The sequence below is a fragment of the Asparagus officinalis genome, chromosome 10, assembly GCF_001876935.1.
Source record: "Asparagus officinalis chromosome 10, Aspof.V1, whole genome shotgun sequence".
In the NCBI taxonomy this organism is placed as follows: Eukaryota; Viridiplantae; Streptophyta; class Magnoliopsida; order Asparagales; family Asparagaceae; genus Asparagus; species Asparagus officinalis.
Window position 1 is genome coordinate 655,810 of NC_033803.1, and position 27,739 is coordinate 683,548.

A 27,739-nucleotide genomic window follows, 5' to 3' on the forward strand; every position below is an offset into this window, starting at 1 on the left:
GCAATCATTCATTGTGTCATCATTTTTCTATGGGATCAGGAGCACAGAAGTGTGAAATATTGCTATATCACTTGCTTGCTAGCATACAATGATCAAGGGCGTCGCAAGCTCACCGCAGCGAATACACAATTTTGTTTAACGTTTCATCTCTGCTCATCAGAATCAGATTCGGTGCCAAATTCATGACTCTCACCTTCTTCTCTTTGATCTCCCCTCCCATTGATACTACAGGGTGAAAGGATCTCTCTTACATTCTCTAATACATAAGGTTCTACCGTTTCCCAAAACAAATTTGCGTTACTCCCTTGCAAACCAATCCAAAACACTCTCCCCTTTCTCTTCACTCTACATGCCAGAGATTTTGCTTGCAATGCTTTAACAACTCTCTCAACGTCTTCGCGGTTTATAGACTTTAATTTCAGCAATATATCCCCTGACGGTATCTTGAATCCCCCAAACATGTACCAATAAGCTAAAACACGTGGCGAGAGCCATCGATGAATGAGCTTTGGGACCACAAATCGGTTTTTTAACCAGAATTGATCAGCAAAGAATCCAAAGTACGAGTGAGCGATTGTAGAAAACCGAAAGGGTATTTCGTTTTCTTCGTCGACTGATCTGCTTGATGAAGTTAACCATTCATAAAATCTTTCATGAACGTGCATTCTAAGACTAGAATGGGTTTCTGAGTTCTCACTGAACTCGAAATGGAATGTGTGGTTCCTTCTCTCTTCACCTGATTCTATTCTTATGCCGCCCAGCAACAAACCGATCAAAATCTCACGTTGCTCCTGATCGAGTTTCATGCTCACTCTTCGCTTAACGACTTTTGTCTTTCGACTAAAAACATGTCGGAGTTTCTCTACAAGTTGCGGTTCAACATCATATTTCTTTTGTTGCATTATGTCGTAAATCTTTTCAGCCTTTTCATACTCATCAGAATCTAGATATCCCCTCAAAATAGTGTTGCATGATCTTGAAGTAGCACCAATGGTTCCATTTACATACATTTCATTGAATATTTCCCCAGCTTTGTTAAGATTACCGGTTGTTACCAAAGATTCCAAATAAATGTTGTAAAGGGTTCGGTTGGGATGGCATTTTGTGAGGCACTTAGAGACTGCCAATTCTAACTTATCATGCATTTCCAAATCAAAATACATGAAAATAATATCGAGAAATGCTGGCATAAGAGGCTTCATACCACTTTCAAAGAATTCATCCATAAGCTTTTCTGCAATATCAATCTCACGGGCTTTTGACATGATCTCCACAATTTTATGATATGCAACCACAGTTGTTGGCATTTGTGTCTTCATAGTCTCAAATATCTCTAATGACTTCATTGGTTCTCCTAACTTTGCATAGAGCTCCATCCTATAAACAAAAGCTTGAGAAGGAAGATTACCACCAGAGGATTCAAGTAGATTAAGCCAAATTCGCTCTGTTTCCTCTAAATCCCCTAACTTTGATGAAGCCCTCATGATCGATAAAAGCACATCTCTGCTTTCCTCAAAACCTGCATTCATCATCTCTTCCCTTAATTCATCAATCCTCTCTCTATCGATAGCATCTTGATAGCTATGAAGCCAAATGAGTCCAACATAAACATCCTTGTGCACCTCCAGATCAGACGTGACAAGATTATGATAGACGAATTCTGCTTGTCTAAGATTATGCTTTGAAGATCCTCCTGTTTTACTGACAAGAGCTCTAATGATAGACGAATTCTGCTTGTCTAAGATTATGCTTTGAAGATCCTCCTGTTTTACTGACAAGAGCTCTAAATAGAGAATTGTGCAAGCTGAGACGAGGCTTGTAACCTCCCAACTGAATCATTTTGTTGTAAATAGAGCAAGCCTCTTCAAGGCAGCCATCAACAGGGGCACTCAAATAAGCAACAATTAAGATATGAAATGTGGATTCACTGGGAACTCGACCCTGGTTGATGATATCATCAAAAAGCTCCCGACATTTTGCAATTTTTCGATCTTTGCCCAAGTAATCTGCTAGCTTCGTCACAAGAGGAAAGTCAAACTTGTACCAGCGCTGCTGGGTCATCCACTTGTAAACCTGAAAACAAAACAAGATCCCTTTTTTTTTGTCTAAAATTGATTTACAAAGAATCGATTTTGATGTCGCAATGCTTCAAAGTATCAAAACCCACAAGAAAAATAAGAATGTGAAGGACCACCAAGCAATAAGAGAATGAGGGGCTGTTTGTTTTGCTGCACAGAAAGAAAGTGTAGCAAATGCTTCTATTGCAGGAAATCTATTTCAAATCTGTTGTTTGGATCTCTCCAATTTTACCATGGAAACTGTATTTTCATGGCAAGTTTCAATGTTTGGTCTAAAAACAAATGATTCAAAAACTTTCAAATTGGATCACATACCCTTTTTTTTTCTTTGTGGGAGAATTCTATAACATTTATTTTTCTGCAATTGTTTCTATAAATTTCTAACTTGACCTACCTTTTCTAGTGTCAATATTGCCAATCAAACATTAAAAATATAAATTTAACTACACTATTCGCTCCTGCAGCTCTATTTCCTCTCACCTAAACAGAGGCAAACTAAACTAACAGGTGGTGGACAGCGAGTCACTACCCTTACAACTAAGCATTCTCTTAAAACTACTAACTTCACGTACAACAACGTTCCAATTTTTATGTTGCAATTCTTCACCATTCCCAACACCAACAAAAAAACCCACAAGAAGAAAATTAGAATTTGAGTATCCAAAAATCATCGAAACCAAATACCGACAAGAGAGAACACTAAGCATAAATTCAACGAACAGGTGGTGTGCAAAGAGTTGAACTAACCCGATAGCTCGCCTCGTTCTCTCGAATCCGCATGCAATGGAGAACAACATAACCCACGTCCTCCTGCCGAACCCACTTCCTCTGAGCGCCAAGGATCCTCACCATCGTGGCCGGCTTATGCGAAGGCAGCTCCTTACAAAGCCAGGCGATCTTCGACCTCCGCCATTGCTCCGGGAGCTCCTCAAGCTCCGTCACCTCCAATGGCGGCGACGAAAAGTGCTTCAGGTCCTTGTCTGCCGCCACGTCGGCGAACTGGGGGGCGTCGAGGTCGAAACCTTTGGTGGGCTGTCCATCTGATTCGAGGAGGTCGACGGTGGTGGGTGACGTGGCGGCGAGGGGGGATAGAGGCGGAGGTTGATGGGTTTGAGGGAGGAGGGGAGAGGAGGAGGTTGGTGGTGGTGATTGAAGGAGAAGAGGAAGGGAGAAGAGAGTTCTGGGCTCAGTCGGAGGAGCATTTTTGTTTTTTTTTTCCGCTTTGGTTTTGCTCTGATTCGATTCGATTCGCTTCCTGGATACATGAGTTCGAGATTAATTACAGTTAAATACCTCATAGTTTCCCCAGTTTTGCATTTATACACCCTCATTTGTTTTTGGCGGCACTTACCCAGCCCTAAAGTTTCTAAGAGTTGCACTTTAATCCCCTCTATTGTACTAACGCGGAAATCTTCTTTAAATATTCCCATTTGACACTCACAAACTAATTTTAGACCTTTCAATTCTTGATGTTTGTTAATTTACTGTTAAACAAACTCTGATACCAATTTAAACCTATACCGAATACTTTAAAATAGAATTGTGGCCAGTTCAATAGAAAACCCAACGGAAAAAAAACCGAGAGAACTTCCTAATGTTTGCATAACAAAGGGTATTAAAGTACATTTTTTAGGAACTTCGAGATTATATGAGCGCTAATAAGAGCAAATGAGAGTGTTTATGGAATTAAGGTAGAATAAGATAAGTATTACTTTAAAAAATGTTAATAATATGAGTAGTAAAACTATGTCTCTGATTAAAAAAATTAAACAACTATCGTTTATACATAAGTTCTTTAGCCATAAGTATTCTATTGTGTCTACATTAGTTTCGGTCGTAGTTGTACAATAGTAGTTAAATGTTCATGATTTAAAAAATAATCTCGAAATTTTGTTTTGGATTACCAATTACATAGAGAATTGCAGAACGAATGATTGTATTAACATAGTAGTTAGTTTGCACTAATATTTTGATTATTTATGTTTTTACTTTTATTGATTGCACCGATGTTATACATCCATTGAAGCTCCGAAGTAAAATAAAGCTGTAGAAGGTTGTGAAATAATTTGTATTTGTAATTATTATAACTAATTACGTATATGCGCAAGAAAATAGTTCATCCTCACAGTTTTCTGCGTCCATCCATTTTTGTTCGACCTTTTTCTACGTATATCCACAGACCCCTATGTCCAAACTTAGAAATCCAAATTCAAAGAAAACTATATAATCAAGGTTCACGTTGAACATCAAAGATTACCCAAACAAAAAAAAAAGAAACAAGAAGGGAAAAAAAGGTAAGCTTCTCCATTTCTTTCCTCAAATTTTCTTTTACGTTGGATTAGCAAATTTGAAAATTTCAAGAATTATTTACACTTTGTTCCTCACTCGCTCCAAACTGGAAAAACCGAATTGGTGACAAAACTTTCTTTTTCCCCCATTTGCTTTTCAAATTTTGATATTTTTGACTAAATTTAACACAAACTTTCTTGTACGTTGACATATCAGAACTTCAATATATCAAAGTTTGAAAAAAGTGAATTTTGCCTGCTCGAGAAATCGAGATTATAACTAGTGTTCTCTTTCTTTTCATTTTCTTCGTCAGATGGCATATTTTCGTGCATGGATGGTCCTGACACTGATAGCATTCATGGGTATTACCAAGAGCACGGCCGGAGAAGATGATCCCCTCTTCGACGAGAAAGCAGAAATAAGCAGAGAAGCCATGAGACGAGACGGAGTTCCTTGCGGAACGGGAGGTGTCATGAACTGTCGCCCCGGAGCAGTGGCTAATCCTTATGAAAAAGGCTGCAATCCTGCGAACGGATGCAGGACTTGACGACAACCAGGACTAACAACAACCCGCACGCAAGTGGGCATGATTCCTCGAATAAAGAAGGCAATTGAGATCTCTAAACCGCCTCCGTGACGTTTTGCTTTTGATGACGAATTAGTTTCCCCATTCTTTCATGTTTCTCTTTCTTTTTTTTTGGTTAATGTTATGCAGAAAATGCAATATTTTCCGCATATAATATTTTCCACATTGTGGTAGATTATTACCCCTATTAAGTTTTGATGCATTATTTGATAATAAAGGACTGTAAATTCCCGGTGGAACATAAATTTCTCATTTTTTTAAAAAAAGAAATTGCATGAAAACATCTTGATAGCTATGAAGCCAAATGAGTCCAGCATAAACATCCTTGTGCACCTCCAGATCAGACGTGACAAGATTATGATAGACGAATTCTGCTTGTCTAAGATTATGCTTTGAAGATCCTCCTGTTTTACTGACAAGAGCTCTGATGATAGACGAATTCTGCTTGTCTAAGATTATGCTTTGAAGATCCTCCTGTTTTACTGACAAGAGCTCTGAATAGGGAATTGTGCAAGCTGAGACGAGGAGGCTTGCAGCCTCCCAACTGAATCATTTTGTTGTACATAGAGCAAACCTCTTCAAGGATCAATTTTGATGTCGCAATGCTTCAAAGTATCAAAACCCACAAGAACAATAAGAATGTGAAGGACCAACAAGCAATAAGAGAATAAGGAGCTGTTTGTTTTGCTGCACAAAAAGAAAGTGTAGCAAATGTTGAAATGTAGCATCTATTGCAGGAAATCTATTTCAAATCCGTTGTTTGGATATCTCCAATTTTACCATGGAAAATGTATTTTCATGGCAAGTTTCAATGTTTGGTCTAAAAACAAATGATTCAAGAGCTACAAACTTTCAAATTGGATCGGAATACCTTTTTCCTCCCCTTTGTGGGAGAATTCTATAACATTTATTTTTCTGCAATTGTTTCTATAAATTTCTAACTTGACCTACCTTTTTTAATGTCAATATTGTTGATCATACATTGAAAATATAAATTTAACTACACTATTTGCTCCTGCAGCTCTATTTCCTCTCACCAAAACAGTGGCAAACTAAACTAACAGGTGGTGGACAGCGAGTCACTACCCTTACAACTAAGCATTCTCTTAAAACTACTAACTCCACGTACAACGATCCAATTTTTATGTTGCAATTCTTCACCATTCCCAACACCAACAAAAAAAAACCCACAAGAAGAAAATTAGAATTTGAGTAGCCAAAAATCATCGAAACCAAATGCTGACAAGAGAGAACACTAAGCGTAAATTCAACGAACAGGTGGTGGGCAAAGAGTTAAACTAACCCGATTGCTCGCCTCGTTCTCTCGAATCCGCATGCAATGGAGAACAACATAACCCACATCCTCCTGCCGAACCCACTTCCTCTGAGCGCCAAGGATCCTCACCATCGTCGCCGGCTTATGCGAAGGCAACTCCTTACAAAGCCAGACGATCTTCGACCTCCGCCATTGCTCAGGGAGCTCCTCAAGCTCCGTCACCTCCAATGGCGGCGACGACAAGTGCTTCAGGTTCGCTTACTGGACAAATGAGTTCGAGATTAATTGCAGTTAAATACCTTATAGTTTCCCCGATTTTGCATTTATATACCCTCACTTGTTTTTGGCGGCACTTACAAAGCCCTAAAGTTTCTAAGAGTTGCACTTTAATCCCCTCTATTGTACTAACGCGGGAATGTTCTTTGAATTTTCTCATTTGACACTCACAAACTAATTTTAGACCTTTCAATCCTTGATGTTTGTTAATTTACTGTTAAACATACTCTAATACCAATTTAAAGCTATATCGTATATTTTAAAATAGAATTGTGGCCATTTCAATAGAAAATTCAATGAAAATTAAAGGCAAAAAAGTTATACAGGTAGCGTGTGAGTGTCACATAAAAAAAATCGAGAGAACTTCCTTACGTTTGCATAACAAAGGGTATTCAAATACAATTTTTTAGGAACTTCGATATGTATGGGCGCTGATAGAGGTGAAAATGAACCAAATAATTAACAAATAGTTTGATAATTGTTCGAATAACTACTCGGTCATATTCGATTCAGTAGTTCATTTACCACTCAACAAATATTTTCTAGTATTCGAGTTTACTAACGAATAGAATTTAACAAGATGTATATTCGATTCGTTTGTCTATTAAATATTCGTTTAAAATTTGATCACAGCTTATTATTTGTATTATTGCGCATATAATGTCATATTTTTAAATCATTTACCATTTCTACTTAAGTTTTATATACTGATTTTAAGACTTAAATATTCTTAAATCTGTTTTCTAATTAAAATTTTGATTTAAATATATATATCATATATTATAAAGGAATAATTTTTATTTATGAATTTTAATATTATTTAAAAATTAAATTGTTTAGCGGAATAAATATACTTTGATATTCGATAAGTATTCGTGAATATTCATGAATATTTATCAAAGACCAAGTATTCGAGTTCGATTTCGAAAAACTAGATATATGAATATTAGAGTCCGCATTCAAATTTGATAATTTTAAACAAATACAAATACGAACACTTTAGTATTCGATTCGATTCGATCGTTTACCACCCCTAGGCGCTGACAAGAGCAATTGAGGGTGTATAAGCGGAAAATGGGGGAATCTGTAAGGTATTATGTGATATTTACCATAAGTCTGAGATAAACGTTGATGAGTTTTTATGGAATTAAGGTAGAAACGACGACAATATGCATGACACGTACCCCGCAGTGCACAGTGAAGTAGTTTAATAGTAGATGATATAAGTATTACTTTAAAAAATGTTAATAATATGAGTAGTAAAACTATGTCTCTGATTAAAAAAATAAACAACTATCATTTATACATAAGTTTTTTAGCCATAATTATTCTATTAAGATCTACATTAGTTTCAGTCTTAGTTGTACAATAGTAGTTAAATGTTCATGATTTAAAAAATAATCTCGAAATCTTGTTTTGGATTACCAATTACATAGAGAATTGCAGAACGAATGATTGTATTGACATATATAGTAGTTAGTTTGCACTAATATTTTGATTATTTATGTTTTTACTGGAAAATGATAGGGGCACACCCCCAACCATACATCCAACCACACCCCCTCTTTCATTTACTACAGTGCACCGGGCCCCACATGAGATTTTAAATTTTAAAATCTCATATGGGACTCGGTGCACTGTAGCAAATAAGAGAGAGGGTGTGGTTGGGGGTGTGGTTGGAGGTGTGCCCCTAGTGTCACCCTTACTTTTATTGATTGCACTGATGTTATACATCCATTGAAGCTCCGTGTAAAATAAAGCTGTAGATGGTTGTGATATAATTTAAATTTATAGTTATTATAATTAATTACGTATATGCGCAAGAAAATAGTTCATCCTCACAGTTTTCTGCGTCCATCCATTTTCATTCGACCTTTTTCTACGTATATCCATAGACCCCTATGTCCAAACTTAGAAATTCAAATTCAAGACCTTTTTCTACGTATATCCACAGACCCCTATGTCCAAACTTAGAAATCCAAATTCAAAGAAAACTATATAATCAAGGTTCACGTTGAACATCAAAGATTACCCAAACAAAAAAAAAAAAAAAACAAGAAGGGAAAAAAAGGTAAGCTTCTCCATTTCTTTCCTCAAATTTTCTTTTACGTTGGATTAGCAAATTTGAAAATTTCAAGAATTATTTACACTTTGTTCCTCACTCGCTCCAAACTGGAAAAACCGAATTGGTGACAAAACTTTCTTTTTCCCCCATTTGCTTTTCAAATTTTGATATTTTTGACTAAAATTAACACAAACTTTCTTGTACGTTGACATATCAGAACTTCAATATATCAAAGTTTGAAAAAAGTGAATTTTGCCTGCTCGAGAAATCGAGATTATAACCAGTGTTCTCTTTCTTTTCATTTTCTTCGTCAGATGGCATATTTTCGTGCATGGATGGTCCTGACACTGATAGCATTCATGGGTATTACCAAGAGCACGGTCGGAGAAGATGATCCCCCCTTCGACGAGAAAGCAGAAATAAGCAGAGAAGCCATGAGACGAGACGGAATTCCTTGCGGAAGGGGAGGTATCGTGAACTGTCACCCCGGAGCAGTGGCTAATCCTTATGCAAAAGGCTGCAATCCTGCGAATGGATGCAGGACTAACGACAACCAGGACTAACAACAACCCGCAGGCAAGTGGGCAGGATTCCTCGAATAAAGAAGGCAATTGAGATCTCTAAACTGCCTCCGTGACATTTTGCTTTTGATGACGAATTAGTTTCCCCATTCTTTCATGTTTCTCCCTTTTTTTTGGTTAATGTTATGCAGAAAATGCAATATTCTCCGCATATAATATTTTCCACATTGTGGTAGATTATTACCCCTATTAAGTTTTGATGCATTATTTGATAATAAAGGACTGTAAATTCCCAATGGAACATAAATTTCTCATTTTTTTTAAAAGAAATTGCATGAAGATAGTCATAAAATGAAATAAATATTGAGTTGAACAAATGCCACAATAACAGAGCTCCCCGTATCCAACATGAATAACATATAGTAAAGCTCAAACAGGCAAGATGAAAGAAAACATCATCACTGACCCTTTGGAGACAGAACTTCAAGGGCCCCGATGAAAGGCCTCAAGGGCTCAGGAATGAGAACTGAGCCATCCTCTCGCTGGAAATTTTCCAGCAAGCACACGATCATGCGAGGAACAGCGCAGGCAGTCGCGTTAAGAGTATGAACAAAGCGAGTGGCAGAAGAGCTGCTGCCCTTGCCTTTTTTCGAGTTAGATCGTGGTGATGGGTCCGATGGAGATGGACGGTATCGGATGCCAAGTCTCCTGCTCTGGTAATCTGTACAGTTGGACGCGCTAGATATCTGTTTAATAGGGGTTAGAAGAACATGTTAGAATATTCATCAGGCAGTAATATTTTCCATAGGCCACCGAGGGATATTTTTGTGATATTAACATCAACATCTTGATATGGAGCAAGTCATGGAAAAGCCCTGTGTTCTGCGTTGGGAGTTAGCAGTGTGAAGGAAATAGATGGATAACTGCCATTTGCTGTTCTAGGAGCTTGTGTCCGGATGTACAAAGGTCCTTAACAAAATGATAAATAGAAGATCCTAAGGGAAGCATTTCATGACAGGGCAATTTAATGTATATGATAAACTATAGGTTTTTGCATCTCAAAGAAACTAGTGTGGAAACAGCATAGAAAGCTAGAAAATAGACGGAAAAATTGACTAGTTATGTTTAGTTACTGCTGTTTCAAGTAAAATGAGGAGCGTTCCAAAGTAATCATCTTTACATACCTCACCATACCGTCCGAGACCTGGCATCCATGCCTCTATATCGAACTTGCGATATGCAGGTGCTCCCAAATCACCAGTTGCCATATCCAAAGTCCTACAAGAAGATGCGGACCGTCAGTGAAAGATGTTGCACTAGAGGGTTTCCTGTGTTTTACCACTGATAAATCACTGTATGTTACTAAGAAACTTTCAACAGATTAAGATAATTATCATGGCAAACCTACAAGGCTACAACAACAATCAAATGGATCATCAGTGAGAAGAGAGATCATGCTAAATGACATTAAAGAGAACAAATGTATTACTTGAAATGAAGACCGAGGGATGTAAACAGATCTTCCTCGATTCCAATAAGTTCTTCATGGTACCGGTCACTATCTTCTGGTCGACAGAAGATGAACATCTCAACCTTGCTGAACTGGTGTACACGATAGAGACCCCTGGTTCAGTATAAAATCAAAATCAACACGTAAACAGAAACTACAGAAATAATTATATGGGTTATAAATTAAAAAATAAAATAAAATAGAGCTTATATTAAATGAAAACAAATAACTTATGTCTTGTAGCTATCAATGGAAACATTCGGAAACTCCAAATCGGTTGGTTAGAAATTGTAGTAGCTCTCTACAGTAAATCTAAATAACAAAGTGAAAGTGTAACGAACCACAGAGACGATTAAGTTTGCATAGCAATAGACCATATGAAGAACTTACCTTGTGGCGGTACCTGCAGCACCAGCTTCTGTCCGAAAACAATGAGAGACTGCTACATACTTTAAAGGCAGTGTAGATTCAGAAAGGATTGAATCCATGTGGATGCCAGCAACAGGAACCTCTGATGTTCCAATGAGGCATTGATCACTGCCTTCAATAGAATAAACCTGTCCGTAAAGAAAATTTGAAAAAGAACACCAAAAATCAGAACCCGCAATAGTGGAAACATTTCATAATTGATGGACAAGTTATGGACTATAACAAGCTCAAGTCATTGTAGAAGAGGAACAAAATCAGCCTTCATAATAGACAGACTAAAAACATGTCAAGGACATGATCTTACAGAAAACGGTTACAGACAAAAGTTGCAATTCATAATTTAAACAGAGACACTTGCCAGGAAAGGCCACTCCCTTGCAACGAAATATCGCATAACAAGATGAAACAAATCTAACATCTACTATTATGGAATTTAGGATATAGATACTAACAAGTCCGTGTTTTGACACTAATCCCTCATAAACGCATCTCTGAATAGTGGTCCCTCACAATATGAGGCCCACTTGATACTAATCCCTCCCTCTAACAATCCACTCTAAATCAAGGAATATACTGTTAGCCCCAATTTTCTGGCATTTTGCCTTAATATCCCCTCTTCTTCCTCCCGTCAACACAAACATCATCTTCACATATATTGGTCCTTGTTCTTTTGACGGGCAATACACAATTTTTTCCACCTCACCCACACGTTACTATATCATCATGGTTTTAATTTTGGATAGGGTTCTAATAGCAGAGAACAGGAAGATGTTGTCTAAACAACTTTTAAAATCTGATTACGATGATCCATCCTAGTAGATGCTAACAACTTTATAAAACCAGACCTTATATAGATACCTGAAAAGAACAAGAAATATCCAGAGTTACAAACCTGAGTATTTTGTGCACGCGGTTGAAAACCACACTTCTCAACAATAGATGACCTCACAATCTCCGGTGGGCTCAAAGGTGTAAAGCCTCTTTTTGAAACTTCTGAAACTGCCCAATTAAGAAGGGCCATTTCTAACAACACTGCATCGTTCTTTAGGTAGTAGAACTTTGAACCACTTACCTGCATGATAAATTGAAAATAAATAAGCAGCGGCAAATCATTCTTCATGGAGAACGAAAGAGGGGAAAATTAACTAGTAAAGCTACTTTCACCATTCTATATAAATGCATCAAAGTTAAAGAGATAATCAGATATCCATCAACTGTAATTGACTTATAAATTTTATCAGCATTAAGTAAAAGCTTCGTCAATAAGAAGTCTAGAAGTTTATACACCTCAATGGACCAGTAGATAACTAACATCGTTAATGGTCCATCAAAGAGAAAACTAAATATTCTTAATCGACCAAATGATAGGGAATTTATTGATTGTAGAATAATAACCTGCTGATGTGTAATTTCAAAATATAATCTAATGCAAAATAAAAATAATCGAGTATATCTAATATAATCTAATATAATGTAATGAATGTAGAATAAATCAATACATTTGCTGCTGCTAAACAAAATTTATACCTCTGCCGCTGCATCAAAATCAAATAGATCAAGTTCTTTCCCAAGTTGAAGATGATCTTTCAGAGCAAAGCTAAATTCTCTCTGACTGCCAACCTATGAAATTGAGAAAAACAAAAGAATGTATGTTCATCAACTTAAGAAATCCAGATCCTTGGAGAATTTTTTATTCTTATTTCACTTATGCCACAGAGATGAATGTGGTCACAATGTGAACACCACGCCTCTTCATCTGGACTTTTTGGTTTATGCGAATCCGGAGGCTTTACCCCTTGGTTACGCAAGCTTAAACACATGTCCAGCCCTCTTTTGTGCAGTTTCTTCAACCAGTAGTTTGATATCAACTCATGCTAAGAATGATGTCAATTTGACAGCTTCAGTTCATTCATTCTGGGAGCTTGCTCGGCTTTGAGCCGTGCTCCATACTAAATCTCATTTTGATGGGGAAGTGCTTGCATGATTAAGATGAAATGAGCTTAAGAAATAAAGAATGAAGGTAAAGCAGAATGACCCTAAGACTATACCATCTTTCTCAATGCAGAATTGTCTTCGCCCCCAACAGGAACATCTGGATGCGTAATGTTAGGTATGGACTGTCCTTCCAATTGAAGCACATCAGTGAGTTCAGCGAGCTCTTCTTCTAAGGAAACAAGTTGCTCCTTCAAATTCTTTCCTGCAACAAAAATGAGATAAGGTTTTCCGAAAGAATCCTAGAAAGACAGTACATGTAGGAGCAGTGGGAGTGTTACCTTCTTCGACGAGAGCTTGACGCGCAGATTGCTCTAATTTTCCTTTCATTTTATTAGCAACCACATTTCTTTCTCCTCGGAGCCGTTCAACCTCCTGCCATCTGCAAAGTGATAATTAGGTATACATCTTTAAAGAATAATTAATAACAATGATATTTCATCAAATCAAATGTGGAACTTTTTGGAGTAATAATCATCAAAGATCTAACCTTTGAACAAATTGGCAATCGCAAAGATAAAAAGTGATAAAAAAATCGACGGCCTCACCTTCTGAAGATTGAGAAACTTCTCGTAAATCTCCAGAACGAGCTCCAAATTCGCAGCCGAGTTCCTGTTCCTGATGTTCTCAGCGACCAAATCCCGATTCTCCCTTATCCATTTGAAGTCAATGGCCGCTCTCCACTGAGGTTTAGCGAAGGTCGCGCCTTTCTCTTCCTTTACTGAAGGGTCGGCGATCTGAACAGCTCGGGGCGAGAATGCTCTGCAAAGGGAAGGAGGACGAGGTTTAAGGGATGGGATTAGGGTTAGGGTTAGGGTTTTGATGGGGAAGAGAAAGGATCGGGGTTTGTATAGAGAAGGAGAGAGTTTTAGGGTTTGGATTCCTGAGATTATCGCCATTAGAGAGAATCCAGGGAGAGCGCGAGCGAGCGAGCGAGCGCTTTGAGGATTTTATCGTGTCGATAGGGGGTTGGATGGTGACGGGTCGGGTTGGTACTTACTCAAAGCCTGATCCGAAGACAAAGCTTTATTTGCACGAGTTCACAATTTCAAGAGATGTCTCAAATAATTAACAAATAATTCTATAACTGTTCGACTAATTATTCAATCATATACGATTTGATAGATCATTTACCACCATATAAATATTTTTACTACTCGAGTTTACTAACAAATAGAATTTAATTAGATGTATATTCGATTTGTTTGTCTGTCAAATATTCATTTAAAGTTTGATCATGTACTATTTGTATTATTGCACATATGATGTCATATTTTTAACTCACTTACCATATTTACTTAAGCTTTATGTACTAATTTTGAGACTTAAAAAATCTTAAATATATTTTCAAATCAAACTTCTGATTTAAATACATATACATCATATATTAAGAAGGGAAAAAATCATATTTGTGATTATTCATGAATATTTATTAAATACCAAGTATTCGAGTTCAAATTTGAAAAACTTCATATATGAATATTAAAGTCCGCATTCGAATTCGACAATTTAAAAAAAAACATAAATATGAACATCTTAATATTTAATTTCGATTTGATCATTTCCCACCACCTAACTATCAAGTCTTAAGATTGAAAATATCCATGAGAAATTTCTTTCTTGTTTTATCTCGAATATTGAGTTACAAAGTAAGATATTTGTACTTGAAATAAAAAAAAATTATTATCTCAAGGCCTGCAATTTACATGTTATGAAATTTCTCAAATTATATTAGAAGCTCATTTTCATGAAATTTCCCATGTAGAATTTTTTTTAGAAAATCTAGTCCCTTCTATAAGATCACGATGCTTCAATGTACCGTGAAGAACTTAGTATTGTTAAACTCCAATACTTATTTTAATGGTAAAATTTGATATCGGATTATAGCAAATTCAACATATAAATGATTTAGAAACATTTAACACGCCTCCCTTAGCAAAACCTCTTTGCAAATTCCATGCATTGGTTTTAGCACTATTCTGCAGCTTAAAGCTGAGATATTACAAGTGTTTTTTTAATTATACATCCAATATTGTAAGAAAATCTATAATTAATTTGAATTAACTACACATAAAGTTTCATGATTCATTGCAAAAATAGTTTTATCAAACTGTAATTTAATATTTGATGAGGGGTCATAAAGATAAACAGATTACATCGCGAAAAATCGTTGACCTGGATTGCGAAAGTTCACTCTCGTCGACGATAATTGGATCCATGGCGATCGCGCTCTCATCCTCCTCTCTCACTTACTTCACACTGTCGCTCATCCTCTCGAGCTTTCTCTCTCCTCCCGCTCTCGCCAAATCATCTCCTCGTCCGATCACTGTAAGCTCTCTCTAGATCCCGATTTTGGGCTTTGAGCTCTTAATTCCTCTTTGGATGTGCTAACGTCATTCAAACCGATGCAGGACGAAGAGATCAGAGAGAAGAAGCAAGCTTGCTATGCCGACGTCGAAAGGTATCAGCTTTCTCAATTTCGCCTCGTTTTCTTGTAAAATTGTGTAACTGGATCGATAAAAATTGAATCTTTGTGGTTTGTCGGTGAAGTGGGATGTGGGGGTGGAGGTGTAAGTCGTCGGTGATCGAGAAGGAGAACTGCGCGCTTCGATGTCTGTCGCCTACTTGCTATTCTCTCGTCTACGAGAGTGATCCTGTAAAAATTTTTTTTACTGTTTTCTCCCCTAGGGTTTATTTGATTGATTTGTGTAGAAAAGTTGTAACTTTTGGTTGTTGATTTTGTTCTTTTAGCTTGAAGAGGGGGAGAAGGATTATGTTCGCAGCAATGAGTACAAATTCTGCATGCGCAAGTAAGTTTGCTGATCTTCAGAGTCCAAGAAAGTGAAATTCTTGATTAGTAATGTACTAGAACAAATGCAGCAACGCATATGTTCTCATTTTGATTTTGGAAGAACAACTTGTTGAGAGAAAAAAACAATTTGTGCTTGATTAGGGTGAGCAATATTTTTCAAACTGATGTAAGTCTTCACTGCCTAAACCTAGGCTACAAATATGATTTGGTTTCTCCAATAAATGATAATGGATTGATAGGGAAAAACATGGGGATGCATTGAGGCAACTTTGGAGGTGATACTGAACTTACACTATTACTGAGGAGGCCAGCATGAACTGGTCTTCTAGGACTCTCACGGAGCGTTCACTTCATCTAGTGGGGTCTCAGAGAAAATCTAATAACCCAGGAACCTAGGTCATGATGGATTCTCCTTGCATCGTCAGTCATCGTGTATTAAAGACTATAAGTTGTGCAATAATTTCAACACAAAAAGGGTCTGGAAGATGAGCTATGTATTGTATTTTCGTTTTTTGTCACTCTCACTTTTTCATTTTCTAGCATCTTGTTGCCTGTAACTCCATCTCCATTTCAGATATGAAAGCTCATACTTGTCTGCATGCAGCTAACTTGTTGCTCATATCTCATGTCTCTTAAATTTGTTAACTTGGTTGCGCTGCAGGTTATCACTAGGAGAAAGCCTGGATGGAGTAAAAGGTGCATTCGATTATTAGAAGAACCGGAGTCCTTGTTTCTACATTACTAGATGCTGCATTTTCAAGCATGACTGTTCACCACTAATTTGTGCACCCCGTTAACAGAAGTTCCTACAAAATCCAGCATTCTGTGCTTTCTTCTATGGCCTCCCCTTTGCTTTTTCTTGCTTGCTTCTTCCATGATCAGTGAAATGTGAACTATCATGTGTCCATATTATTGTTCGACTTAATGACCAAATATACTTTTTAAATTTTTATGAGGATAACATTTTTCTTTAGATTCTTTTTCTGCTGGAGTTAGAAACCAACTCAGTTTTACGTGCTGATTTGCCATGAAACATCTTTGTTCTGTTTTATTTTGCTGTGTTTTTGGTGTTTGGTTAAGAGGTAAAATAAGAGAAAGGGCGGCACTCTAAATCTATGCGATCCCAACTTATTTCACTAGTCCTTGTTTAGTGTTGTTCGAGCCTCTAGGCTCGTCAGACATGCTTGAGCAGCGTCAGTATGCAAGAAGATGGATTTGGGTTGGCGATCTGAAACCGATATTGAAAGCGGAAGTTCCTGTTGAAGTCTGTCCACCATTCCACATATCTGAGTATGTTTAGTTCTATTTTGAGATATTGTTCTATATTTTCAATTTCAGTGTAACATTGTATCTTCAATTTGATAAGGCATAGTTCAATATGCTTTTATTTTCCGTCATAAATGTCTTTTCTTCCTAGGAGATAAGTTTCCAAGAATGCCTAAAGGCTAAGCTTCTCCTAAATCAAAATGTTCCACAATATTGTTACTAGAAAGAAAAGGTTCCACAATATTGTTACTAGAAAGAATCGGGAACACATTGATCATAAATCAAAATGTTATGGAATAAAGATAGGATTATCACCAACTTATGATGCATTCATAGATTTGTAGAGCATTACTTGCATACCCGTAGATATCGGTAAGTCACACGAACACAATCCAAATGATATCATTATATACATGGACACTAGCTACTGAACCACCCAATGCACACCACTTGCATTTGAATCAGATTTGATACTTCTCCCCCTGTAAATCACTGTATCAGGTATTAAATGAGGAATGTATGGAGCATGAACTTGCCATTGAAAACATAACAATCGTTTGTCTATATATAAAGGGGAGAAGAAAAACGGTTTTAGAGGAAGAGCAGCAATGAACAACAAATATCTGGATCAAGTTTTACCGGTTGGAGATCTGCAGAAGTCCACAAATAGAGGCGCAGAGTTGGATCCCAATAGCAGTGAATAGTATGACCAGGTAACCTCTGACGGTCACTTTATTTGTTTCTTACTGTAAATTCTTTTTAATGATTACTGCATGCAAAAGCAGTCATAAAAATTATTATTATTATTATTTGCTAAAACTACAAGATAATGTTGAATGTTTACGTACATGAACTAGTTTTTTTTATATACGAAATTGCCGTATATACTAGCTATCACTTTATTTTTTACGTCAGTTATTTAGAAATAAACCATTGAAACACTTGATTCTTTAATTAGTTGCCCATTTTTTCCCTTTTTTCTAATAAGAATTTTTTTTTTGGCATGGATACCTCATTGCGGACTAATAAATTTTCAACTTTATTTTTGTCATGTACTTCTTTTCATTCTCCCTTTTCCATTTTCTGTTCATCAAAAAAAAATTTTTTTTTTACATTTTATTGGAATAGGCACATATACTTTCAAAAGTAGCAACTTGCTTATATCTAGAATGTACTAAGTTAATATATATTCTTCATAAAAATATTGAATTGCATATATACCTTTATCATAATATTTATAGACGTTATTGTTAAAATTTAGACCATACGGGGTAACTGATATCTTAAAGTACGTATTTCTATTTGCATCCAATGCTTTTGAAAGTTAAACAATTATATTGTGTAAAATGTCTTAGATGATATACATGCAAAAATGTTCTAACATTTTTTTTTTAATTTCATAGGGTTGGGCAAATGCATTTATTGCATTAAACATCCAATGACGTTACATAGTATGAGAAGAATTAGAAGACAGTGGAGTCCAGATGAACGCGGAAGCGAGCGTGAAGTATGCTTGTGCAAAGCAAAACAAGTCGTTGTTGTAATTTTTTGATTTTCTCAATGTCACTAAGTAAAAATAAAAAATGTTGTACATATTGTGTTTTATTCATGTTATCACTGAATAAAAAAGATAATATTCTACTGTTTCTCCCTTGAACATTTTACTTGTATTGGATCAAACACGTTTCTCTATTATTTGTTTTTTTTCTTATTTACAACTAATAATTACTTAGTCATTTAAGTCTAACTATTATGGTTTCTCTAAATTTCCTTAATTTATTCATAAAAATTTTAATTTCCATTAATTTTCAAGAGCCCACCCACGCCCCCACCCAAAACCCAAAAAAAAAAAAAACTAATAAAAGGCACTATAAGTGACGGGTCTAACTCACACAACCCTACCCGTATCCGCACCCAATCGGATCTCCATTCCCCGATAAAACCCCCCATTTCTCTCCACCTAAAAACCCTAGATAAACCCTAGCTCCGCTCAGATGGCGATCGCCGCCATGACTCGATCCAGTCGCCTTCCGCCTCTCTCCGCCCCCTCTCTTTCCCTCTCCATTCAAGCGTGTCCTCTCCTCCTTCCTCCTTCCTCCGCCTCGGCCATCTCCGATCTCCTCCTCTCTCCGAGCTCTAACCAGCCATCAACCGTTCTGTTTCACTACGGGTTGCATGCAGCGGTGAAACCGGGCGGCGATTACCGGATCGGCGCAGCGGGAGGTCCGGGTACAGTGACCGGCCGCCGACGGAGATGGCGCCGTTGTTTCCTGGGTGCGATTATAATCATTGGTTGATTGTTATGGATAAGCCTGGAGGTGAGGGGGCGACGAAGGAACAGATGATTGATTGTTATGTCAAAACCCTAGCCAAGGTCCTCGGAAGGTATAACTTCATTCTTTCAAAAAAATAGCTGAATTAGGGTTTTGATATATGGTAGACAATTCTGGCTGATTATTACATTAAAACCAGAGTCCGAGTTCACAAAAGGTATTATTTTCACATGAAAACGTTTTTTTTAAACGATATCGGATGTTTGGATTGTGTGTATATTGGTTTGATTGCTTCTTGTAGCTGAATTGGGGTTATTGATTAGGAATTAGGCTTTTGTTGTTCACGCAGGATGAAGATGGAGTATATCAATGATCTGTCACTTTTTGATTAATTGTTTTATCAGAATCCTAGCCAAAGTTGTAAACCAAGGAATGAGATGCTCGTATCTTTTTTTTCTTTAGGATACCTCCAGGAGTTTTTTCGTCCGTGTTGAAGATCATGCTCTTTAATCTTTAGGACATGTGGCATAGGGGTTGCATATAGAAAGGTTGTATATCGAAAGGAGACTACTTAATTAACTTCATTACATGTAAACCTGTGAAGTGTCCCATCCTAGCACACAAAGTTGGTCGTTCTCTTCACTTACAAGAAGAGAAGGATGGAATATGAAGTGTAAGTAACTTAGATGAACACACTAGCCATCGAAGACCTGAAGAATTATTATAAAGAAATGCAAAGCATATTCTTTAGCAAATAGCAACCTAGCAACCATGGATGTCCATGGTAACATTTTCATGTTTTCTACATTTATTTGTACACATGTCGTTTTGTAATTGCTCATCATTCTGATCCATATAGGTCTGAAAATTGTAGTTGAGTTTTATTTTGACTCACATGTTTTTTCATTTTTTTTAACTAGTGAGCAAGAAGCAATACAGAAGATCTATAATGTGTCTTGTGAGCGCTACTTCGGATTTGGATGTGAGATTGATGAGGAGACATCAAACAAGCTTGAAGGTTATTACTCATTTCTCTGTTTGGTTTTTCTATCTACTGTGGCCTTTCATCAAATTATGGAAGTAGTTGAGGCTGCTAACTTTAAATTAGTGCATTATTGCTAACACAGCATATCTGCTAAGACTCGTTTCACTTTTGGGAACTTTTCCTATAAAGAGGCCATTTAACCTAAAGGTTATCGAGATCCCATATTTGGGATTAGCAAGCAATTTTGGATCTTTTTCTCATCTTACCTCAAGAAGCTTTCTTTGTATTCTTTTGCATTTGATGACTTTTGGAAGCCTATCATATGTTCTGTCGAGGTATCTCTTTGACTGTCTGTGGTTGATTTCAGGCCTTCCCGGTGTTCTGTTTGTTCTTCCTGATTCTTATGTTGATGCTGAAAACAAGGACTATGGAGGCAAGTGGATCACTTCCTTATTAAATTATTATATTTTCCTATTTAACGTTTTCGTCATGGTTTTGATGTTGTTGTTGTTTTACATATGGATCTCTGTGTTCATTTTGGTTTTAATTTGTTTTATCATATTCCATTCTAGATTATCTTTGCCAATGTTGCACTGGTGTTTTATAATGTTTCATAACAGTTTCTTAGCTTTAACCCGTAACGCCTTTCCCAGTATTTGGAAGGTAGACATGTTTCCCTGTCTGTACCCTACTTAAATTTTATCTACCTTAATTTATCATTTGTACAAATGAGTCCATCTTGGCAAAGCTGAAAGCCTTCAAGGCAATGTCTAGCTTTGAATGCTAATGGACTAAGACTGACGATCCTCTATCGAGTTCTGTGCTTTCCTTGAATGAAGTTGCAGATCAAACATGAGGAGACATTTACAATTTCGTTCCTATGTCACCTGTGCTTTAAAATGTTTCATGATGGCTTCTTTGCTCTAACCTTTAAGTAGTTCTTTGTATTTGGAAGGTAGACTTCATTCCATTTTCATATCCTACGTAAAATTTTAAACTAACTTAATTTATCAATATATAAATGAGTCCATCTTGGCAAAGCTAAGAAGCCCTTGGAGCAATGTCTAGCTTTGAATGCTAATGGACTAACATTAGCAATCTTCTATCGAGTTCTGCACTTATCAACTATGAAGTTGCAGGTCAAACATGAGGAGACATATACGATTACTTCTTTATCATGCTATGTCTACAACTTATCGAGTTCTGCACTATCTTCAATGAGGTTTCATTGTTTAGTTATTGGTTATTTTACAATATCTTATGGACCCTGACTGCAACAGGGCAAAGCTGTGGGCATTTCTTCTTGTAAATACTAAATGCAATGCAATTATAGAAGTAGCATACAAAATCCTTTTGGCTTTAGATGCACAACAAATAGTACCTTTTCTTTCAGATGAGCACATTTTATTACACGTACGATCTGATTATGGATACTTGTGTATCTGTAGTTTTCCGCTGAGAGTTTTGTTAAATTGATTGAATGAATTGACCATCTCTGAACCACCGTTTTATTAACAGTTAATGATTGTCTACTGATTGCAGCTGAGTTGTTTGTGAACGGACAAATCGTTCAACGATCTCCTGAAAGACAGCGGAGAGTCGAGCCAGTGCCTCAGAGAGCTCAAGATAGGCCCCGATACAATGACAGGACTCGATATGTAAGGCGAAGGGAGAACCAGCGTATGTGAAGTTGAATGAAGAACAGTCGGTAGAAGAGTATCTATAAGTAGATATAAAGATGGGGGATTATTTCTGAAAGTGATACTGCTGGGGGGGCATGTTGATGTTATGGCGTGTGATTACAGTCAATAATTCCTTTCCCTGATGTATGTAGATGTCTTGTTTTATCACCATCTCCACTTAAACATTTTAGTTGAGTTTGCTTCATTTTCTGGCGACGGAACAATTATCAAGTAGCGAGCAGGATTTAGCTTGAACTCGATGCAAAAATGCAAATTGTGTGTTGAGAATATACAGATGTTGCGTGGTGACTAACGACTATATTGATACGGAGATGCCCAAAGTAGTGAAATTATATATGTTTTTGGGTCTAAACTATTTCAGATTCGTATTCCATGTTAACCTCATTTTTCATTGAGTGGTGTTACGGGCACACCACCAACCACACCACCAACCATACCCTCCTCTCTCATAGCTACAGTAAACCGGCCTTTACATGGGATTTTAAAATTTTTAAAATCCTATGTGGGGCCCGGTTTACTATAGCGATAGGAGAGGGGGTGTGGTTGGTGGTGTGTTAAGGGGTGTGCCCCTAACATTATTTTTTTCATTATGATATTCGTTTGGGCTCCGACATCATTTAGACATTTTAACTTGACTTTTTTAGCGATATGATCTTTTTTCTTGCCGGTGGAAATAATTTTGGCGAACTGTGTATTATTTATTTGTTTGTTTGTTTGTTTGGAAAAGTTTTCCGTGCCCCAAACCTCTCAAAATCATTAGCTACGCCCTCCTAGTAACTTCAACTTCCCTTAGTAATTAAGTCACATTTTCAGTTTTTTATTGTTTAAATTTAAATAAGTTGATAGGTATGAATCCAATTCTAGCAGAAATATTGAATATCTACAGGCGAGTGCACTGTAGCGAGAGATGAGTACGATTGGAGTGTGGTTTAAAGTGTGACTTTAGCGACTCTCAAAAAATATTGATCCAACCCCAGAAAAATCAAGAGCGAGCGAGACGTAGGCCCCACCTTATCAGTTTCAAATTCTCGATTAGATTGCGGTCCGACCTCATCGCTCAACTTCCTCCGGAAAACAAAATACAGAGGAGGGGAGAGAGAAAGTCGAAGGACTCTCAACTCAACAATGGCTCCCCAGCGTAACTTCAACCTCGAGCCCTGGAAAATTAGAACCCTGCTGATTTTTTTTTTTTTTTTCTAAAAATTTGGAAGACTCTGCAACTTTTTTTCTTTCTTTCTTTCTTGTCCAAAAACCAGGGCGCGATCTGCTGTCGTCAGAAAGCCGATGAGGGTTCTGGCGTGCGGCCGTTGAATCGAAGGGACGCTCTTAAATGCGCCGGCGCTTTTGTTGGAGTGGTAAACCTTTATCCTAAATGTTTAGGGTCGGCTACATGAATTCTATTCCCGGGTATATTAAGAGGTCGCTGCTGTACATGACCGAACTACCTTATTAGCCGATTTTCTCTCGTTTTATCATCAATAGGAGCGGCCTCTAATTTTAACTTCGCGTAGTGTAAAATTAATTCGTACTTATTTTTGGTCTACGCAATGGAATGATCATTGATGTGATTATGAGTTTCTGCCAGTTCTGCTTACCTTATTAGGAAATGGTGGCGAGCTCCGGACTGTTCACCAAAGAGCCGCCGATCTCATTCAACGTCGACAGCGCTCTGAATTTTTATGTAAGAGCGTTACGATCTGTGTATTGTTGGTATTACTAGTAAAAAAAAGCTCAGTATGTTGATCCTTTTAGTTCTTTGACAGCAAATATCAAAGACACGCTTGCTACGGCCTTAAAGGTAGTTTCGTGCTCTCTTTAATTCGAAAGATTCATCATTTTAGCTCTAGGGTTGTCTTTTACATTTTTTTTTGTTCCCCTTGCCTTCTGAAGGGAAACCCAGAGCTCGTTCCGTCGATACTGACCCTAGCACTCAATGATGCTGTGACTTATGACAAGGTCAGGTTACAAGCCTTAAAAATTCAGTCTGGCCTCCTCCTGATGATTCTTCAACTGATTTGTTGGCTTAAATTTTTTTTAGGCTACGAAATCTGGGGGGCCAAATGGATCGATCCGATTAAGGTAAAACGCGGCCATAAATTTGACTGATTAATAAATTAACATTTTTAAGTGTTATCTCATCTGGTACTTGTGCAGCAGTATTAAGTCTTGTTCTTGTTTTCTTCTTCTTTATGCATGGAGTTCGGAGATGAGCAGACCTGAAAACAGTGGGCTTTCTGCTGCTATGAATCTCTTGACAGAGGCGAAAAAGGAAATTGATTCTTATTCCAAAGGAGGGCCTCTTGCATTTGCAGACCTCATCCAATATGGGGGTAATAAGCTATATTTTTCTACAATCTTTTTCAGAATTTGGATTTTTTCCCCTTCTTCTTCTTCGAATTACGATCTTAGTTGACTGCTTATACTTACTAACAATAACAAGTGCTCCATTCTCATAACCTACCAAGGATCAATCCACCAACATGTGATGGTGAGGTAAGGTAAAATGAGCACAATATGAAAATGTACCTTCCATCGTTAACTCGACAAGAGTTTGCTTGCCTCACGTCACTGTATCCTTATTTTTTTTATGGCTTTGAGGGCCCTAGCATTTATGTGAAGTACAAGAGTGGCACTAAGAACTGAGCATTGTCTTAGAGAAACTCATGGTAAACCTTAATTTTGTGCGTGGCTTGAAATTGAAATCCACCATATCCAACAATCATTTAACCAATCATTTTAGAGTATCTTTTTTTATCCTGACCCGCTGAAATATGCGACAAATCTAGCAAGATGCTCTTCTCATGTGTTGTGGTTTATCTTTCCTGACACAGCACAAGCTGCCGTGAAGAAAACCTTCCTTGATTCTGCCATTCGCAAATGTGGCGGGAATGAGGAGAAGGGAAGATTACTATATACAGCATACGGTTCGACTGGCCAGGTTCATTTCGACTCAGTATTGTTCCTAGTTAAATTTCTGTTTCTGTTGGCAGTAAACATTTATTTCTAGTCCTTTACTATAACGTTGCTGAAAAGCTTTCTATGATTAACAATATACATGTTTTTCCCCCACTTTTAAGTTTAAACGACGAGCCAATTGACCTGTTGCAATTTCTAATGTCAACAGTGGGGCTTATTCGATAGACAATTCGGACGATCTGACGCTCAGGAACCTGATCCAGAGGGGCGTATTCCACAGTGGGACAAGGCTTCCGTCCAGGAAATGAAGGATAAGTTCTCTAGCATTGGTTTCGGCCCTCGCCAGGTGTATATCCTTGGCACCCTTAAGTTGTCCCCTTTTTTTTCGATTGCCCGAGAATATTATTTTACGAGCATGTTTATGCTACACTGACTTGAGAAGCGTAAAACCCTTAGCGTATAACGTTGGATCCACAAATTATTTGCTAACTTTTCCAAGTCGCCAAGTTGGATACACAAATAGGTGTTACGCTTACGGGATTATTTCAAAAAATAATAGAACTACGTACAGGGGCAGTAAGTTCAATTCAGCAATGTTATCTGCACTTATATATTTGTCCCTTGCTCTTTCTTTGCTACATCTGATGTAGAGCTACGTACATTGTATACCTGTGAGCTTTTTATTGTGAATTGATGATAATTTTCTTATTAACTTCGTCGCTTGTTTCTCATATTTTGCAAATGCTCTTAGTTTCCCAATATCTTACAGAATCAGCTTTCTTCATAACCTAAAGACTGAGCACCATTTCCAGAGCTATCTGCTTCTGTTAACCTTGAAGAGGCTGATTGTTTGCAGCTTGCTGTAATGTCGGCATTTCTTGGTCCTGATCAGTTGGCGACCGAGAGCCTGTTAGCATCAGATCCTGAAGTTCGTCCTTGGGTCGAAAAATACCAGAGAAGTAGAGAGACCGTCTCCCAAACTGATTATGAGGTAACATTTTTTTTTCTAAAAAAAAAAAAACCATGACAGAGTTTCCGGGAAATCTATCAAACACTTGGATATGTAAATTTTGCAGAGTTGAAATTGGCAAATAAAGCTCTAAATTTTCAGCAGGGCTTGAGTTGTTATTCTCATAAACTAGAGAATGATGATGAATTGATGTCCTCTTCATTTTGCTTCTTTCTGGATGCAGGTTGATTTGATAACAACCCTCACAAAACTCAGCTCGCTTGGCCAGCAAATAAACTACGAAGCTTATACGTATCCGCCCAAAAAGATTGAACTGAGTAAACTGAAACTATGAGGGAGCTAAAGGTGTAATCAAATTTTGCAACGTCATGCTTTCATTTGTCCATTTCATTACCGCAAGAAGTTTTTTTGTTGTAATTGACACCTTAACCTTAAACGAAATAGTTATTAATCTATAATAATGAATTTTTTTCTTGGCGTCTTATTGAAAATGTTCAGTCAAATTTTTTTTTAAAAAAATATTGCCAGTGTTTAAAGAAATGGACTCTCTGGTACGTGACATACCTGACCTTAACTGTATTCTCAAATTCATCCAAACACAATTTAATTTAAACCCACACTGGTACAAAATGACGCATTCTAGATGGAAAATTCCGTCTAAAAAACTATCCCAGACGAAATGATGTGCGTCCAGTATGTTGTCGTCTAGAATGCGGTATTCTAGACGGAATTTACGTCTAGGATGCTTCCTAGACGGAATATTATAGACGGAATTTAAAACCGTCTAGGAAGTATCCTAGATGGAAAAATTCCATTTAAGATACTCCGTTTAGGATGTTTCCTAGACGGAAAATTCCGTCTAGGATGCTTCCTAGACGGAGTATCCTAGACAGAATTTTCCCGTCTAGGATGTTTTTCCTAGACGGAATATTCTAGACGGAAATTTTCCGTCTAGTTTAATAGCAAACTAGACAGAAATTTTTTCGTCTAGAATATTCTATCTAAGATACATGATTTTCTAATAGTGATAAATCTTGCACATTTGAATTCCCACTCAAAAAGAATGACAAAGACGTTACCTTCGAGGTTCAAGATTATTAAAAGGGAAGTCCCCAAGTGACTAAGTCAAAATTTGGACTGACCGGTGATGTGCTAATTCAAAGCCCAAATATTATATCATCTTAATTCTCTTCCGTTTGGTTGTCTGTCTTCGATAGTATTTACTTAAAAATGTTTAATATTAAACTTAGGGGACCTAATAGCAATTTCAATGATGCAAGGAACTAATTTTTAGCTAACAAAAAAATGCCATGATGTTTAGCAGTTGAGAGCCGAGGCGATGGAGATGTGCAGATTTTGGGTAGAAACATTTCATTATAAGGATGGCGACTTTTAGGCTAAGAAATTTCAAATGTTATGAAGTTTTCGAATGTTTTTCATTTTAGCCCCCTCTTTTCTCTTTTACTTGCACTTGGTTCTTTCATTTCCTAGTTGAATGAAGCTGGTTCGCAAAATTATAAGAAATGTAGGGGACCTAAAAGCAATTTCAACAATTGAGGGCGCGATTCCGACAATATTGGATTCTTCATAAAATCCTCCGTCGGGTCTCAAAAATCCTCCGACCATTTTCCCTCCAATAAGACCCGTTCCCATCACTCAATCCCTAAAAATTTCCGATCCCAAAACCCTAGCTTCCGATCACAATGGATCCATCCTATCTCCTCCTCCTCCTCCTCCTCCTCTTCATCCCTCTAGTCTTTCTATCGATCCTCTCCCTCGTCGTCCGTCGTCG

The 27,739-nt window shown here is 37.3% G+C and overlaps 6 protein-coding genes and 1 long non-coding RNA gene across 9 annotated transcripts in view; 5 read left to right on the top strand and 2 right to left on the bottom strand.

Annotated features, from left to right (window-relative positions):
- LOC109825381 (pentatricopeptide repeat-containing protein OTP51, chloroplastic) lies at window positions 7-4,224 on the bottom strand. The gene is made up of 4 exons (XM_020392237.1): window positions 4,205-4,224; window positions 2,826-3,333; window positions 1,744-2,073; window positions 7-1,673 (listed from the first exon to the last, which is right to left on the bottom strand). The coding sequence occupies exons 1-4, from the start codon at window positions 4,222-4,224 to the stop codon at window positions 144-146; spliced, it is 2,388 nt and encodes a 795-aa protein (XP_020247826.1). The 3' UTR covers window positions 7-143.
- Window positions 4,291-5,192, top strand: LOC109824887. The gene is made up of 2 exons (XR_002242814.1): window positions 4,291-4,372; window positions 4,681-5,192. It is a non-coding gene; the product is annotated as an uncharacterized LOC109824887 (long non-coding RNA).
- LOC109824886 (serine--tRNA ligase, chloroplastic/mitochondrial) lies at window positions 9,406-13,959 on the bottom strand. Of its 2 annotated transcripts, none has more exons than XM_020391518.1 (9): window positions 13,571-13,959; window positions 13,304-13,397; window positions 13,079-13,227; window positions 12,558-12,650; window positions 11,923-12,102; window positions 10,992-11,158; window positions 10,581-10,715; window positions 10,276-10,369; window positions 9,406-9,837 (listed from the first exon to the last, which is right to left on the bottom strand). In XM_020391518.1, the coding sequence occupies exons 1-9, from the start codon at window positions 13,919-13,921 to the stop codon at window positions 9,550-9,552; spliced, it is 1,551 nt and encodes a 516-aa protein (XP_020247107.1). In that variant the 5' UTR covers window positions 13,922-13,959; the 3' UTR covers window positions 9,406-9,549. The 2 variants fall into 2 exon arrangements, with proteins under 2 accessions (XP_020247107.1, XP_020247108.1); XM_020391519.1 differs by having other exon boundaries at window positions 13,304-13,404; window positions 13,571-13,698.
- Window positions 15,193-18,747, top strand: LOC109825891. 2 transcript variants are annotated; one of them, XM_020392804.1, is made up of 7 exons: window positions 15,193-15,350; window positions 15,434-15,483; window positions 15,573-15,678; window positions 15,774-15,832; window positions 16,496-17,124; window positions 17,602-17,813; window positions 18,504-18,747. In XM_020392804.1, exons 1-5 carry the CDS (start codon window positions 15,240-15,242, stop codon window positions 16,545-16,547), a joined length of 378 nt encoding a protein of 125 aa, XP_020248393.1. In that variant the 5' UTR covers window positions 15,193-15,239; the 3' UTR covers window positions 16,548-17,124; window positions 17,602-17,813; window positions 18,504-18,747. The 2 variants fall into 2 exon arrangements, with proteins under 2 accessions (XP_020248393.1, XP_020248394.1); XM_020392805.1 differs by having other exon boundaries at window positions 17,674-17,813.
- On the top strand, window positions 19,173-22,330 carry LOC109825872 (multiple organellar RNA editing factor 2, chloroplastic). Its single transcript, XM_020392781.1, has 4 exons — window positions 19,173-19,485; window positions 20,294-20,391; window positions 20,726-20,791; window positions 21,901-22,330. The coding sequence occupies exons 1-4, from the start codon at window positions 19,355-19,357 to the stop codon at window positions 22,044-22,046; spliced, it is 441 nt and encodes a 146-aa protein (XP_020248370.1). The 5' UTR covers window positions 19,173-19,354; the 3' UTR covers window positions 22,047-22,330.
- On the top strand, window positions 23,268-26,424 carry LOC109825876 (thylakoid lumenal 29 kDa protein, chloroplastic). Its single transcript, XM_020392785.1, has 10 exons — window positions 23,268-23,416; window positions 23,665-23,742; window positions 23,825-23,859; window positions 23,952-24,017; window positions 24,100-24,140; window positions 24,261-24,391; window positions 24,893-24,999; window positions 25,186-25,323; window positions 25,834-25,968; window positions 26,171-26,424. Exons 1-10 carry the CDS (start codon window positions 23,392-23,394, stop codon window positions 26,279-26,281), a joined length of 867 nt encoding a protein of 288 aa, XP_020248374.1. The 5' UTR covers window positions 23,268-23,391; the 3' UTR covers window positions 26,282-26,424.
- LOC109825384 (3-dehydrosphinganine reductase TSC10B-like) overlaps window positions 26,487-27,739 on the top strand; it is a 5,854-nt gene continuing 4,601 nt past the window's right edge. Inside the window, exon 1 of the mRNA XM_020392239.1 lies at window positions 26,487-26,498. Within this exon, the coding sequence (XP_020247828.1) occupies window positions 26,487-26,498 (12 nt within the window). The remainder of the gene's footprint in view (window positions 26,499-27,739) is intronic.